This window comes from Poecilia mexicana, unplaced genomic scaffold, assembly GCF_051168715.1.
Source record: "Poecilia mexicana isolate PSO_F unplaced genomic scaffold, ASM5116871v1 scaffold_7, whole genome shotgun sequence".
Taxonomy (NCBI): domain Eukaryota; kingdom Metazoa; phylum Chordata; class Actinopteri; order Cyprinodontiformes; family Poeciliidae; genus Poecilia; species Poecilia mexicana.
This window is the reverse complement of record NW_028263376.1, coordinates 17,430,140-17,447,452: the sequence shown is the minus strand read 5'-3', so window position 1 is coordinate 17,447,452 and position 17,313 is coordinate 17,430,140. Positions and strand designations below refer to the sequence as shown.

The following is a 17,313-nucleotide window of genomic DNA, read 5'->3' as shown; positions in this document are numbered from 1 at the left end:
GCAGAAGGAGTCAGACGTTCGGATGCTGTTTTGGTTAAATTCGAGGCTGAGCCTGTGGAAAACCTCCAGCCTCTGCAGGGAAGTGAGCTGGAAGCCGGGGTTAGCGTCCAGACGGTTTCAACACCGCCTAAATGGCGAAGATCATCCCCTGGATAACAGGACGGATTATTTGCAGCGCCGAGTGCGCACGTCGCATTTACACCCACGGGCACCAGGCTGCCTTGTTTTTTTATTTTGGGCCGTTGCCGTAGAAACAGCTGGTGGCTGACATCTCTCCATGTCAGCAACAAAAACACCGGGGTCCGCTGCGTGACATCCTGGGTGCTGTGGCTCCAATTTGGGTCACAAGCCCAAAGAACCGGTAGAGAAAGCAGAGACTTGTGCCGCTGGTTACCATGGATACGGAAAGCAGGCCGGCATAGAGACGTTACACTGACTTGTCATCCTGCTGGCATCGATACAAATACAATGAAACTTATAGTTTCTGGAAGGGCTGCAGGTAAATTGATTTGATTGATTTATCAAAGTTTTGGTTTTTGAAGATTAAATTTTTGGAAAATCAGGATTTTTTCCCAACTTCTTCGGAGTCAGTAAGTCCAGGGTGGCCATCTTGTTTGACAAGCGTTTTTTACATCTATTTATTTACACTTTGAATTCAAGTCAACTATGATTAAATATCATAATCATAGTTGTCAGACTAAGTATTTTTGTTTGTAATTATGTTACAGGAATATAGTCACTGGGTTTTGACCCAGCATGAGAAACTTTTTTTTTGTCAAGGTGTGTATTACGTCTGTTATGTGATTCTTTTATTTTGATGTCTGCTCAGCACTTTGGTCAGTTTTGGTATTTTGTAAGTAATTTGGTAAGTAATTATGAATAAAGTTGGTTTTGGTCAAAGTAACATGAGAATAAAGTCGTAATTTCAGGAGAAAAGCAGTAATTTTATGAAAACTCAGAAAAATAAACATCATCCAAGATCTTTTCCTGTAAGATTTAAGTCTTTGTTCTGCTAAAGTCATGCCTATATCCTTGTAACTAAACAATAATTCTTGTAGCCTGGCCCGAATACTCACAGATTGAAATAAAGGCAAATTTTTAAAAATACTTTGTCATTTCTAATTTCTTTATTAGTAAATAAAAAAATATTAATTGCAATTGAAAATGTTGTAATTTCATATTTTTATCTTTCCTATTGGCATAACCAGGGACAGAAGGCCTACAGGACAACCGTTACTTTATTCAGTTTTTATGTTCAGTTCCTGTAAGTGAAATAATCTGCCAGTGGAACCAGAACTTTTTCATCAAAATTAAGGGATTATTGACTTAAAATAACCTCCTTTGTTGTGCTGAAACATTAAGACAGTTTTGTCTTATTTCAAATGTTCTAAGATATTTGCACTAGAAGTTAGACCAACTATACCTGGTGAGGTTTTGTTTTTTTGCAGAGTAAAGACAAAAGTGTCTGTTTAGCTGGAGATAAGGAGGCATCTCAGCAGTAATCTTCTTCCAACTGATGCTCACAGGTTTTGAAACAACCGAGCGAAAAATAAATTTACATCCAAAAAAATCCTTCTAAGATGTTAGATGTGCTTAAACCGACTGACTGCCACCCAGCAAATCAAATCTGAAACCGACTCAAAATATGTGGAGTTTTATAATTATAATAATGCTGAATTACAATAAATAATAATAATAAATTTATTTAAAAGGGGCAATTTAGAGCGCAAACATAAATGTCACCATCTGATGTGCAGTACCAGATTATATCATAAGCTAATTCATATCTGCAGGGGCTATAAAAATAGATATGAATCGAAAATATGGCACTACAGGTTACTTTCTAATCAGGCTACACACACACACACACACACACACACACACACACACACACACACACACACGTTTGTTTTGCTATCTTTGCTTTCCATTGACTTCCATTCATTTCTACTCATTTCTACAGCCTAAACCTTACCTTTACCCTTTTCCTAACCCTAACCATCACATACCTAACCCCATCCCTAACCAAAACTCAATTCATACCTTAGCCCTAACTCTGACCCCTGACCCAAAAACAGGGTTTCCCCTCGTGGGGACCTGAGCCTGGTCCCCACGAGGAGCGATTGGTCCCCACAACGTAGCATATGTCAGGAAAATCGTCCCCACAAGGTATTACAAACAAACACACACACACACACACACACAGAGTTAATGATTGCATATCCGAGTCGATTTTAACTGATTTTTCAAGTTAGATTTTCAAAAAGGTAGGAATTCAGAAACAGACTGACTTCAGAAAAGAGAAATATTTGGCTTTTGTGACGCACCAGATCTCAAATATAATTATAAAGATTTGTTTTTAAGGCCACACAAGACAGTAAGAAAGATTTAAACTTTTTCCTGGCATTAAGCGTTAAAATTTGCCCGTTTCTAAGAAGTTGCATGCGTCAGTATCAACAATGCTAACTTTTTAAAGTATGCAAAATATATATTAGTTTTAACATCTGCAGACATTTACCAATATATTAACAAATATGCGTTGGTCCAGTAAGTACAATTGGGTTGATATTAGTTTCTAATATGTAATGTGGTATTTGTTGTTATATATATTATGCATACAATACAATAAGTTGCTAATGTATTGATGGTTTTGACAACGGCACTCATCCACATGATGTTTCTTATTAGGTTTTTTCAATTGATGACTGTATGGCGTCTTTTATGACTTTATGTTTTTGTGATGTAAAACACTTTGAACTGCCTTGTTGATTAAAAGTGCTACACAAATAAACTTGATTGATTGATTGAAATGTCTAAAACTCAATATTTGAGACTGAAAACAGGAATCTAAGACGATGAAGTCAGCAAAGCAGGCGCTATGATGCTGCACTTTTTGGTGATTTTATTTGAAGAGTTTTGAAGGAGACATCTGGCTCTAGACTAATAATTACAAGATTATGAAACAGTTCAGAAAGAGGAGTTTGGCTTAAACGTTTTCCTTCGACATGAGGCAATAAATCACGAAATGCAGAAACACTGCAGGCATCTCAATTGGAGGCCCGTATTACTACACAGAGCAGGGTGTTATTCTATTTCTCCGTATGTCAACAAATCCAATGTGGCAACCGACCAGTTGGTGTAACAAGTTATATCTGTGCAGCAACGCTCCAAACAGTCGTGTGTGCAACGCTTCCTAAAAAATAGAACATGGGTTACTTCATAAAAGTTTTTAACACTTCAGACCCAGATATTTTAATTTCTCTGTGATTTTATGATGTCAATTTTTATGCCCAAGTTAAAACACTTAGTATACAGGTTTAGACAATGATTCATCATTGTTTGTATGCTACAGAGAAAGAGAAAACTATTTCTAAAAAGAATTTGGACTCAAAAATACCAAATGGAAATGAGAGGTGAGCAAAAACCAAAACAAAACGGGAATTCAGGATCCAACTAGCAACTTAGATTAGCTTCTGTTTTACATGCACAAGTGTGGTTAAAAGTAAGACATTTTAATTTAGCCTACAATTACCTTCAATAAATTCAGCATTCAATTTGCATATTTTTTGTTTTACTTCATCTGAAACAAATTTGTAAAAATAAAGTAAAAAAAGTAAAAGTGCATGAAAGTCCATTGTTAAAAACCACAAAATCTATGACTAAAATGACAAACTTGGTTCTCAAAGGACAGAAACGTAACTTATCTAAAATTTTCTTTTCAGATAAAAATCTCTTTGGCAGGAGAAAAGTGGGTCTCTTTCTTTTTGTCTTCATACGTATGCAGATTTTGATGTTATGAAATGCATATGTTAGGAGTGATGTAGTTAGATAGTGAAGGATAAGTAGGTGTTGATGATTTGCCAAAACAAGATCCTGACATCATCTGCAAGACTAATTCTGTGCAGAAGCGTTGGTGCTCATGAATCTGTTTGATTTTGCTGCATTTCCTTCAGCTTCACATTTTAAATTAAAATAAATACAGCTGATGAGGACAAACAGATGATATGTCATTTGTACAATATGGATAAAATGATCTCTTCATCGTAGAAGCACTTGTGTAGTTTCTTTTAAGGGTTTTTATATATTTATAATCTTGGAGCTAATCTTGTTAAACCAAAGCATGAGTCATTTGTTTCTTGTCTTATTTTTACTTGATTTTTTTGAATCTGTTTTAAAACAGTCAAAGGATGTTTTCGCACCTGATAGTCTGGAAGGAAGACTCGGTTCGATCAGGAACCAAAATTTAATTTGTTATACTTTTGCAATTCACTTTCACTGCGTTGTGTCAAACGATCCAAACCTTCCGAAAAACCTGTTCCCCTCCTCGCCTGTGGTGGCGCTGCACCACAAAAACGACACAAAAACCTCAGAAGAAAACATGAGCGCAACTTCCTTCTTCACAAAATGTAAACAGAAATGAAGCAAATGTCTTTGGTGAAAAACAACAAGCCGTTTCTCCCACTAGCGTTAAACTAGCGTGTTTGTTTTGGTTGTATTTACCCAGAATGCCGTGCACCACAGTCCACTTTCTGCTTTTGGAGGGATCTCAGGTCGGCTTGGTGTTCACATGAGCATTCGATCCACACCAGAGTTGAATGAAACCAAGCTGAGGGCTAGGCTTGTAAGTGGTGGGCCAGAATTCGCAATTTTGGTTTGTATGCGGGCCAGAGTTTGTATTTTTGGTTTGTATGCGGGCCAGAGTTTGTATTTTGCAGTTTGCGCTTTTGTCTTGCAGAGCTTGATTACTCTAGGAAAACAACCAGTTTGATTAAAGCGGACCAGTCAGTGTGAATTATCTCGTTTGATCAGCTATCTAAAGCCATCCGAGTGTTCATCTTTGTGTAGATGGAAGGCGTTAATAGTGGATGTTTTCTTGCTTAATGATAACAATAAATCTAGTTGGGGTTTTATATCTGCTTGAACAATGTGTTCCTAAATCAACACAGCAATGAACGCCAAGGGATTTTGAGGAACAACTTATTACATGATGCTGTGACTCATAGGAGGAAAAAATCTCCTCCATTTCACAACTGGCACAGAGACGACTAGACAATTGGATGACAGGTGTGTGTTTGTGTGTTTTTGTACTGGTTTAACAGAGGCGCTTTTAGCAGCAGACCAGTTTGGAGGGGATGTGATGCAACAAGGAGTTTTTTTTTTTCTTTTCTTTTTTTACGGACAGGCACTGCCCATTGACGGTAAAACGAGGAAAGAGGGACGGACTGAACTGTGAAGAAGAGAGGTCATCCTGTGTGGGAATTTCCCCCTTCGGCTTGTGAGCCTGGAGAGGTTTGGGGGGGAAATGGGATGGCTTGTGGTTGCGTTGGGGGGGGTCATCGAAGAAAGAATGTGCAGAATGTTTCCAAGAACCTCCAGACTGTGTTGAGGAGAACTTGGAGAGGCAGAAATCTGACTCTAAAGAGGGGTTTTAATGCTACATGTCATTCGTCTTGTTTCGTTTCATGGCGGGCCTGGAGCCAAACCACAGCTTCTTGCAGCTATTGTTGAGCAGGATAACAATGTGTTTTTTAAATGTGGGTGTAGCATTCTTCTAGTGGTGATGTGTTGGAAAAGGGAGGACGTTGCACAACTCATAAAAGCTAACCAGATCATCATTGACTGTGTTGAAACATCCAAAGTGTAATCTCCCACTGCACAAACAGCAGAACGCTGCTTTTCTGACACGACTTTTCACTGCAACTGTAGTAAATTTTCACTCCCCACAGTGGCTTGTTCAAATCACGTCACACTCCTCGCCTTTATCTGGAGTTTTGCTTGCTTTTAGATACGATTCAGAGTAAAACTCAGGCTGAGGAGCTTGGTAAATTCCACCATGAAGCTACTTTGTCAGCTTATCTGCTGCCTCCTCTCCTGCTTTAAAACTCTCAGCGTCTCGCCTGTCGGCTGTTCAGGTGTGACCTCAGCAGGTAGTGCGATCGGGTTAGTTGCTGATTAATTTCCATGCGACCTTGAACCCCTCTCTAGGCCAGTGGACCCAGCAGACTATTGACAGAGCCGTGTGCTAAAGATAAAACGACCATTTCTGTGCTGCGTGCAGTGACCGAGTCTTTTTTTTGTTTGCTTTTTGCTGCTCTCAGCAGTATCATTTCAGTATAAATTGGCTGAATTTATTTTGGGATCAGTGCACTTTATGTCAAATCATTAAGTCAAACAGAAACTTGGCAGTTAAGGAGTCTTTTTTTTCTCTTACTCTACTATGCACTGTATTATGCACATAAAACACATGTTAATAATGCAGAATGAAGCGTATTTATTTATTATTAATGTGTGAATTTTTTGTTTTTATGTTGCACACTTTCTCGATGTGAGAGATTGCTGCAAAAACGGTTCCCTACGTTGCAACCTGAATTAAACTCTCTTATTCTGTGAAATGTGCCGCTAAATCTACATTTATTATCCCTTTATATCCAGCTGGAAATTTAATTTCTTTTGTGAATCGTCTCTATGTAAATAAACTGAATTTTAAAACTGCACATTTTTCTTGCGGTTGAGCTGCTTGTGTCACTGCAATATGTTGTAACCTGGAACGTGCTATTACACAGCCCATGATGAAAATTAGGCAAGCATATAAAGCGTTGTGCAAAGAAAAAATGATAATAAAGAAAAATGAGTGAAAATCTTTAAACAAAGTATAAATCTGTTTAATTCAATAAAATATCAAGTACAATTAAAGCATTTCACCTTTTAATATTAAATAATTATACTTATTTCATTCATTGCCAATACTATTACAAAGAGTTGCATCATTTCACTGCAGCACAACTCTTCCCCTGACAGCCATTGCTGCAGACAGTGTACACAAAATGTAGAAATTCACCAGGAATGGATGTAAAACCTGCACAGAAATACTGCATACACCAAAAAAAAAAAATTACATCTGAGAATAAAGCTAAGGTGACATGTTTAGGAAGAGTCGTGGATGGCCACCCCATGCGCCCACTCTGTTCAGTCTCATTCAAAGCGTCCTTGTAAACCAGTGGGTGTAGTAGTACCCTGTATTTCTGTAAAGTCCACCAGGTGAGCGGCTCAGCACTGTCCGGTGGCGGACAGCAGGTTGCGCAGGGTGGCCAGCTCTCTGGACAGCTGCTCCACTCGCTTCTGTAGACGGTCGTTCTCCACCGCCAGCTCCAGCACTTTCTGCTGCGTCTCCAAGTTGCGCATCTTGGCTTTGTCCCTGCTCTTCCTCACAGCGAGGTTGTTCCTCTCCCGCCTCTGCCGGTACTCCTCGCTGTCCTTGTCCAGGCGCTTCTTCGACTTCCCGCTGGACGACTTGCCGCCGTGCGACGGCGACCTGCCGTTACCTGACGGCGCAGGTGTGCCGGGCGGGCTGGAGCAGTTCGACGACGCGGTGGAAATGTTCCCCAGACTCCCACTCGTGGACTGGTAGTGCAGGTAGGACCTCATGTCGAAGCCAGACGAGCCGTTTTCCATTTTCGCGTCTTCCTGGCTGTCTTCTCGGTCCGCGGGAGCAGCGGCGGCGGCTCGGTAGCGGCTCAACTCCGGGCTCAACACGCTGTCCACCCGGGTCTCCTGCAGCTCCGCGTAGCTCAGTCCGTACGACTCCCGCAGGTTCTCGCACTGACTCGCCTCCAGCTCGTTCAGCAGAGAGTAGTTCTTGTAGTTTTGCAGAGCCGTGACTCTTTTGATCTTGCTCTCCCCGAGGAAGTCTGAGAAAGCGTCGCCCGGCTGCGGCTGCTGCGGCTGCGGCGGGCAGTGCAGGGCTGAGTCCAGGTACGCGCTGAAGTCGATAGCTCTCTCCCGCTCCTCCACGCCCAGCTCCGTCATCGAGTCGCCGAGCCTCCAGTACGCGCCGCCGCCGATGGGAGCGATGATGCCGTCTCTGCCGTGGATCGCGAAGCCGCCCTCCTCGTACAAGCCGGCCACTTCCATGGATGTCAACACCCGCCGGACTGCAGGAGCGCGCAGGGCTGAGGTGAGGCGCCCTGACCAGAGTTGGGAAATGTGTCGGGAATGCGCCGCGTTTAAATCCCACTCTGCCCCTGCCAGTGGTAACATGCGAGTAGTAAGTTTTTTGCGGAGCCTCTCACATTGACAGGTCTTCCTGTCTCAGGGGTTTTTTGTATTTAGAGCAACCGGGGTGGGCGTGGCCTCGGGCAGGTGACGCAAAGCCCCGAACCAACCGAACAACCTGTACCACTTCTTCAGGTTATTTCCCGTACATAATAAATTAGCCTGACTTGCACCGGAACACAGTAAAAACACACGTTTTGTGCATCGAAATGATTTAGAATATGACCACAGTGGTAATTCAGAAAGTGAAACTCCCATTTTACACACATTGTGGTATATTTCTGTTAATTCTTAAGTTTATCAGAAAAAAATTTATATTATATGACGTCAGCCCTAAATGCCTTGTTATCAGAGGCTGGTAGATTATCCACAAATTGTACTCAAGTAAGAGCAGCACTACTTTAACATATTTTTACTCAAGTAAAACTAAAAAGCAGCCAGAAAAAACTCAAAAGTAAAAAAGTATTGGGTGAAAAGGCAGCTAGAGTAACTGTTCAAAACAAGCATGTAATATTTGAAAAAAGAATAAGCAGACGGACCAAAATATAAAGTAATGTGTAAATTTGGGTATATTAAACGACCAAAATTAAAATAATTCACATAAATAACAAAACCAGACACAACTAAAGTTTTTTTTGAGTCAATTTCTTTCAATATAATGAAGCTTTAACAGAAAGTACTGCTGGTGAACAAACTTGTTATTCATTCACTGAAGTTAATCACGAGAGGAAGAGTATCCAGAAATCTAACTCAACTGTAACGATACTTCATAAGTTACTCAAATACAAAGTACATTGTAGTAAAAATACTCTTAAAAATGAATGTTTTCACAAAAGTTACTTGAGTAAATGTCACTATTAAATACCAAACTGTTGCTTGTTGTTCTCAAAGTACAAGCAATGGCCTATCTGCGCTTATACGTGCGCAGGTATATGTGTTATATGCTGTACACGGTTTTAACATACTAAAAAATAACATTCAGGAGATGTGGTGGTTTTTATTTTGCGGTGTAGGAAACCCTGTGCTGCTATTGATCCACTGTGTTTCCTCAAAGTCATTTAATACAGAAATGTAAGACGACTGAAACATACTGTATGTCCATGCACTGCAAAAGTATGTGCATAATACTGGGTTAAGGCTAATTTGATATGAATTAATGCGATAACAATAAAGCAGGCAGCTGCCTTCTCTGCTTCAGCAGACGCCTCCAACTCGTCTGTGTTTTTGGATCTGGTGTTTAGAGTTTCTTCACAGCTACCGCTGTTGCATGCAGTTTTTTCTTCCACTAAACCTTTTGTTTCAGATGCAGCACTCTGAACAGTCAGTTTCTGGTTTACGCTGCAAAAACACAAAATCTTACCAAGTATTTTTGTTCTTGTTTATAGTGAAAATATCGTAGCACACTTGAAATAAAACAAAACTGACTTACAGGTAACTTTTCAACGTCTTTTAAGTAGACAACTCCTTATTGATAAAAAGTATTAGTTCCACTAGCCCAGGGGTGGGTAACTCCAGGCCTCGAGGGCCGGTCTCCTGCAACAACACACCTGAATCAAATAATGAAGTCGTTAGCAGGACTCTGGAGAACCTGACTGCAGTTAGGAGGTGATTCAGCTGTTGGATTCAAGTGTGTTGGATCAGGGAGACGTCTAAGAGTTGCAGGACACCGGCCCTCCAGGACCAGGATTGCCCACCCCTGGACTGGCTTATTATTCCACTTGTAACAAGGGAAAAATGTCTTGTTGTAAGTCAAATAATCTGCCAGTGCAACTAGAACTTTTTCATCAAAATTAAGGAATTATTGACTTAAAATAAGCTCCTATATTGTGTTGAAAAGTTATCTCTAAGTCAGTTTTAACTTATTTCCAGAGTGCTGAGATATTTACACTAGAAACTGGACCAGAAATACTTTGCATGACTTTGTTTTTTGCAGTGTAAGGCGCCTCGCAGATTATGTAAATAGCTGCTAAACTGTTAATTCATCGGTCTTCCCCATGATGGTGCAGGTTCTATACAATTTTACACCAAAAACAAGTTTATTGGTTGTTTGTAACATTTAGGTAATTTTTTTGAGAACGTCATTGTTTAACCCCTAAAAAAAATAAGTGAATCCATGATTTTAAGCATAAATATGTGAAAAAAGGGGATAAAAAAAAAGCATGAACTGTACTTTTCTCTATTGATGCATGCATGCAGTGACAGAACAATGCATCGGTGTGAATATTGCCATACTTTCTTAGACTTTTTAATTTGCTCATTTAGTATTAAAATTGAATTGCGGAGGTAAAAATGTGAGTTCTGAGTCCAAAACCACAGCTGGGTTTCCTGCATGCTCTGTGGTTTCCAGCCTCATTTGGGTCAAGCGGCAAAGTCACAGCACAATAAAAATAAAAACAAGAAATGGGAGGAAGATGTTAAAATATTTAACTGATTTATTCTAAAATGAAACTGAAATGCATAACTGAAGTCATAAGAGCAACACCAACTACCTCATTTTGTCTGGCAATGAGCGTCTGATTCGTCAACAAGGCGTCCACTCACGCCCCCTGCAGGCCAATCAAGACCCAAACAAAACAAAACGTCGACAGTGATGGAAAAAAAAATCCCTTTCTAGTGACAAGGTGTTTACCATTTCTGTTCAGACGTAATGAGGTCGGGACTGTGACACCATCTACACACGGCTCGCTCCCCACAACTTCCACTCGCTGTTTTTGATCTGCAGCGAGTGGAAGAATTTGATCTTGGTTGGGGGTTAGAGGTCATGCACAACATGATAAATCTCTAAATCTGTATAAAGGTCAGAGTGGGTGTGATGGGAGATTCAGATTCAGACAGTCTGGTTTAGGTCTAACACAACTGAGAGCGCACCCAAAGGTCTCTGTGGCTGTGAATTTGTGGTGTGTATTTATATTCAGCTTCCTTAAATCAATACGTTGTTGAGCTTCGTTTTTACTCCAGTTTCAGATGCCAGTCGGTTACAGAACGTCTCAGACAGACAGATGTTTTCATTTTAAGAGAAGTTCTGCTCCCATTTTAAGTGTTTTTTCAACCTCAAATTAATTATAACTGTTTCCACCGACACCATAATAGAATTACGACATATAATTTTACTCATTGAAATGCATGCACATATATCATCAATAAATTATGTATAGTATGTAATTGAAATATTGATTGTTAGTGATGCTATGAGTGATGTCAGTGGTGTTAACAAGAACATGCATCATGAAAAACACATATGTGCACATATATCACAATATAAATCAATTAATCACATGATAAATTAAAATCAGCTCAATATTTTACATTTGAATGATTTGTTGTTTTTCTGTTTCTACCAAAAACTGGATGAATAAAATCTTCAGTCTGGTGATTTAGTCTCAACTCGCTGTTTTTCTGAAGGACAATTTTGTTTCCAGAAACTTCATAATTCATTTTATTTGTTCCTTTTGCTTTGTTTGTTTCTTCTGGATAATTAAAATGTCTGTCAATTCCAGTGTTAAGTGATCATTAGAGTTTAAAATTTATTGATCTTTGATTATGTGTTCTTTCCATTACCATTAGATTAGTCAAAAATGGCCTCAAAACAACAATATTATAGTTTATCGCAATAACTTCTGGGACAATTTATCGTCCAATAACATCGTTACAGGCCTAAATATGTAACAAAAATTAATAAATATTAAATTACAGTGGCAATCATATAAAGTATAACATAAATATGTACAATAAAAGATTAAATGCATTCTTGTTTACATAATTATATAAAACATGACCTGGATGACTGAAACAATGTCTTGTCCTGACTCCATGTTACTGTATATATTGATATATAAATGAATATTGTCTGTTTGTTTCTTTTTTTACTTATTACAGTGGTATAATATGCATTTTTTCTTTTACATAGCTCTAAATAAAGCAATAAGTACTAATCACTACTCTTCTGTAGTCCTGTAGTCCCAGTAGGGATGTTTGTAGGGCCGTAACTTACAATTATTTTAGTAATCGGTTTTACTATTGCCTATTGTGATTATTATGATGAAAAAAATGCCACACTCTGAGGATTTTTTTATTTAACCACTTAAAATTTTTTCTTGCACAATATTAAAAACGCATTAAACGCAAAGAAACAAATTCCTTTTATTTGAGCTAAATAGAGACATGCTGCCCCCTTGTGGTCTGATGTAAAACTGTCTTTTCCTAAACTACAGGATATGTTTTTGTAGAAATCCGTTTTTATGAACAAAAACGGACTTTAATTTACACAAACCAGTGTTACTTTCCCTTGATGTCTTTAATGAGAAAATGAATATGTGTTTATCTTGTTTACTTCTGAATCTGTTGTCATAACAGTCATGTCAACTCCCCGTTTATGAAACCCAACCTGGTTTTACAAAGAATTATTCTGCTTAGTTTTTTTCTGTAATCAGGTCCAAACATGATAATAAAAAACAAACAAACAAATTCATCAGTTTTTCCAATATCAAGAAAAAGAATCAAGAGTCACTGATCTTGTCTGTTTTAAAGGTTTCTACTTCTATAATTCTCATTAAATTGAGAATCTGATAAACTACCTCAGAAATGCGTAATTAATCCCGTTATCTCATCTGGTGAAGGTGCAGAACTGCAGCTCCACCCTAATCTGTCACTATAAACCTGTTGTTGATGCCTAAAGATGTAATTAAACACTTTCTAAATTGTTTGGTTTAATCTAATGTCAGGGATAATTACACATTTAATGACATTTAATGATGGTACATTTAGATGTTTGCTGGATCTGCATGCGTGAACAGATCCAGGCAAGGTGCAACAGAGCTTTACATGCATGCAACCTTTAAGAACATTTTACAGAATAATGCTATTTAACAAAAATAATAAGTTTGTTTTTTTTCTGTCCATTTCTCCATTCACAAGTCAAAAGAAGACAATAAATACAGAATATTGGGGAAAAAAACAAGATGAAAGTAGTACAGGAATAGATAAACAATATTGAAATTCCTATCACAGGTTAAATATTCACTCAACTTGCAATTTTTCCACATTTATTGAGTTAGAAGCACAAACTTTAGTGTATTTTATTGAGATTTTACGTGATAGACAAAGTGAAATATAACTGTGAAATTAAATTTAAAAAGTTTTCATAGCTCATACAAATTGAAAAATGCACTGAGCATTTTGTATTTGTCCTCTATAATCTGATGCCCCTAAATAAAATGATAAAGAAGCCACCTAATTAGTTAAACTTTACAATTATGCATGCCTTTGTGTTGGTCTAGTCTATGACTCCCAAGAAAAAACACGGACATTTGTGACTGAAATGTGGAAAAGATTCAAATGTGTGAATTAGGGATGCTCTGATCAGGTTTTTTGCTGCCGATTCCGATACCGATCACCCATGAGGCCGATCTCTGCCGATCACCGATCTTTGCCAATCGTCTGAATACTGTTATGTGATCTGGAAAAATTAAAAAAATTATCTGGTAATAAATCCACCTAATTAACATAAACATGCATCATACTTGCAGGCACAATAGATCAGCTTCTCAGTCAAAAGTACAACTGAAAAACCTGCAACCAGTTAAACAATATTTAACAGAAAGCCTCTCAGTACCCTAAATTATACATGAGTCAAATAAATCTCATAACACTTATTATACCAAATAATGTCTAGTAAAAGAGGGAAACATTCATTCAAAGTCAAATACAGGGTGCATCAAAATAAACAATCCCGAGTTACTAAATCCAAACTTCCTGCTAGCATGGCTAGCTGATTAATGCTGGTTCTGATTGGCTGGTTCTGACAAAGCTGAGTAACTGTGCAGGAAACAGGAGGCGGGAGAGGAGTTCGATTATTTTTTATTTTCATAAATTATGTATCATGTTTGGCCCCGCCTCTCGCCCGGAACGTGAGCTGGAGATAGGCACCAGCACCCCTCCCGACCCCACTGAGGGACAAGGGTGAAGGAAAATGGATGGATGGATGGATGTATCATGTTTGGACATAGCGAAAGTTTTAATATGTGAATGTTTTTGTTGTTATTGTTTACGTTACGTGCTGCAGCTTTAAGAAGAGGCTCGGTGTGAGAGTTCACTGCTGGGTGGAGGTTGAGCGCCGCTCCGCCTGTGAAATAAATACTACTTGTATTTATTAAATACTACTTGTATTTATTTCACAGGCGGTCCAAGAGCGAGAGCAGAACCAGCGTCTTACACCGCCAGCTCGAAGACCTAAATTATTTTCCGGTTTATTTGTTTAGCTTTCTGACCGTGATGCTAGTCCGGGTGAGTGTTGGTAGCTGTGCGCTGCTGTACCTGCTAGCTGCCGCTTCGGATGTCCTTTTTTTCTGCGTTGAGCCTCGATGTAGCCGAACTCCGTCAAGTGCTGTTTTTTAAATGCCATATTAGATATTAGATTGTGTGGATGCATTTTGAAGTGCTTCACTCCCGAGGTAATTTCCCCGTCCCCGTTCACTCAGAGCGTTCAAGTTCCACAGGACAGGATTTACTGCTGCGCGCCTGCGCAGTGTGAAGGAAAGCTGCGCACGCAGGCTGCGAAGTGAGATAAACGAGATCGGCAACAAGAGACCGTGATCGGCGATTACCGATCATACACTTTTTCACGGAAATCGGCCGATTATGATCGGTGGCCGATCGATCGGCACACCTCTAGTGTGAATACTTCTGTACTCCACTGTGTCAAAACCATAGCATCTGTGTGCTGCCCTTTTTTCTTATTCCAAGCTTTATCAAAAAATTAAAATTTATGTTTGTTACTAAACATTCAGTCATCATTTCAGATAACAAAAGTTTCCGTCAATAGAATCTAATTGCTGAAAAGGTAAACTCTATATTTTAACTAATGTTTCTGCCTAACAGATGGACATTTTAACCACTACCGTCCTCATGATAGATCAGTTTCATTTTTAGGTTTTTCTGTTTCTAATTAAACCCATCTAGAGCTGCAGGAAGTATTGCAGCATTTACAGTAAACTGGTAAAAAGAGAAGAACAGAAATAGCATCTCAGTGACTCAGTCGCGTCCTCAGAAACGTTTATGTAAACATTGTTATTTATTAGTCATGACCCACAAACATGGCTGCAACAGGAAAAAGAAGAGTTTACTAAACAGACAGTTTGTTTTGGCTCTTGAAGAAGTTAACTTTTTCTTTTTAAAAGCTTAAAAACCTTTGGGTTCTCATTAAACAGTTGCATCATTTTAAAGTTATTCTAACGTGTGATTACATTTTACTGCATTAAACCTTTTGTAAAATCAGACTTCTCAGTCTGCAGATGTGGTTTCTGTGCGTATTTAATTTGTGGAAATTACTCACCATTTGTGACGTCATTATGGGCATCTGATATTCTCTTCATCCTTCTTTCTGAACCTCTTCTCTTTTTTCTCCAGTTCTACTTAGAAAAAACAACCACAGAAAGATAATTACTGTAATTTGAAAAAAGATACTCAAATTAAATGAAAAGTAGGGCTGAATAATATTAGTAGAACATGTAGCTGAAATAATATTGCACCACATTAAGATGCAGATAGATTTTGATTTTCTCTTCAGCTTTTTTCTATTTACTCACTAGTCTTAGTGAACTTTAGTAACTTGGCGGCTTAAAATACACATAAAGGACGGCAGTGAAAGTCTGACAAACAAAACAAATGTATTATTGACATGCAGAAGTTGCAGTTATAGCGCCGAAAACACAACAGACGACCAAATATTGAGATATGACCCTTCTTCCCACTGTGTATTACGGGACAATGATGTGATCTGATATTTTGCACAGCTCTATTATTGCAGTGCTGTTTTGGTGGCGTAATAAAAATATAAATAAAAATAAAAATCACTGGGGCAGCTGCAGAGTTCTGACCAAAAAGAGAAAAATGTGTCATATCCCAGAGGTCCTTAAATCACTCCTGCTTGTAAAAGGATAGGTTTCAAACTCTTTTTTGTCTATAAAGCAATAAATGGCCTTGGGCATGAATGCTTCTCAGAGTATTCAGATCCTTCAGGTCATCAGAAATCTGGTCATTAAATATTTCCAAATTCAGGCCTCAAGGTCCGATGTTCTGCAACTTTTAGATATGTTTCTGCTTCAAGACACCTGAGTCAAATAATCAGATCATTAGCAGGAGTCTGGAGAACTTTACTGCATACCGAGAGCGAGGGCAATTTAGCCATTTGATTCATGTTGAACTAGGGACACATCTAAAAGTTGCAGAACATCGGCCGTCGAGGCCTAGAGTTGAAGAAACCCGGTTTAAATGCACCTCAGCAAGAGCCACTTCCTGAAAACCTGCCATATGTTTAAAAATCAGAACTGGAAACATAATGTTTTACTACACCTCCACTCTAAAAGCAAATGTTTATTTTAGTAAATCAATAGTTTTAATTTATAATTTATTTTATTTTTTCCAATTTGTTTGTGTAAATTGTGCTTTTCAAACAATAAATTCTACAACAGCATTTATACACTGCAAAAAACTAAATCTTAAGCATATTTGTATATTTTCAAATGCAAATATCTTAATACACTTAAATTAAGACAAAACTAACTTTTAACTTCAGCAAGATATAGGAGCTCGTTTTAAGTAACTAATTTCTGAATATTGTTAAAAGTACTACTTAAACTGGCATGTTATTTCACTTATAACAAGACATTTCCCCATATTATAAGTGGAATAATCTGCCAGTGGAGCTAGTACTTTTTAAAATCAATATTAAGGAATTATTGACTTGTAAAACCCTTCAATATGTTGCTGAAAAGTTACCTGTAAGTTAGTTTTGTCTTATTTGCAGAGACAATATATAAATGACGCATAATTACTGCATTTTTTTCTCACCAACCTGAGCTGTAAAGATGGAAAAATTGTGACTGCTGCTTCTTTGAGAAAATAAAACTTAACTTCTTCTTCTTCTTAAATTTTAAACGGCGGCTTGCATCCAACAATATACTTTACTCCACCTAATTTTGTGTTATTTTGCTTTTACAACTCCAACACAGCTGGCATTTTTTTAAAAAACGCTCATGGACCGACAAATACGAGGGGTAACGAATGTCGCTACAACACCAGTTCCGCCCGTTTGAAACGTGGCATACGCTCACAGCGCCATCTTCTGGTGAGTTTCACATCTACAGCTGAGGAAACAGCACGGGTGGGGCCAGGAAATGAAATACTCGCAATCTGTCTCTCTATTGGTTGCTCTCCAATTATGGAAACATTTTCTCGCGCTGCCATTGGCTCTTGCGCTCATCG

At 38.5% G+C, this 17,313-nt stretch overlaps 1 protein-coding gene and 1 long non-coding RNA gene across 3 annotated transcripts; both read right to left on the bottom strand.

Moving 5' to 3' along the window:
* Nucleotides 1-6,640: 6,640 nt before the first annotated feature.
* On the bottom strand, nucleotides 6,641-8,089 carry cebpb (CCAAT enhancer binding protein beta). The gene has a single exon (XM_014985310.2). The coding sequence runs from the start codon at nucleotides 8,035-8,037 to the stop codon at nucleotides 7,048-7,050; it is 990 nt and encodes a 329-aa protein (XP_014840796.2). The 5' UTR covers nucleotides 8,038-8,089; the 3' UTR covers nucleotides 6,641-7,047.
* A 3,462-nt stretch (nucleotides 8,090-11,551) lies between these two features.
* On the bottom strand, nucleotides 11,552-17,096 carry LOC148158409 (uncharacterized). 2 transcript variants are annotated; one of them, XR_015763794.1, is made up of 3 exons: nucleotides 16,904-17,096; nucleotides 15,383-15,458; nucleotides 11,552-13,507 (listed from the first exon to the last, which is right to left on the bottom strand). It is a non-coding gene; the product is annotated as an uncharacterized LOC148158409 (long non-coding RNA). The 2 variants fall into 2 exon arrangements; XR_015763793.1 differs by lacking the exons at nucleotides 15,383-15,458; nucleotides 16,904-17,096 and adding an exon at nucleotides 14,365-15,248.
* Between the last annotated feature and the right edge of the window lie 217 nt (nucleotides 17,097-17,313).

Excerpts from the sequence above, each read along its gene's own strand:
- cebpb (XM_014985310.2), bottom strand. The coding sequence starts at position 8,037 with ATGTTACCACTGGCAGGGGCAGAGTGGGATTTAAACGCGGCGCATTCC.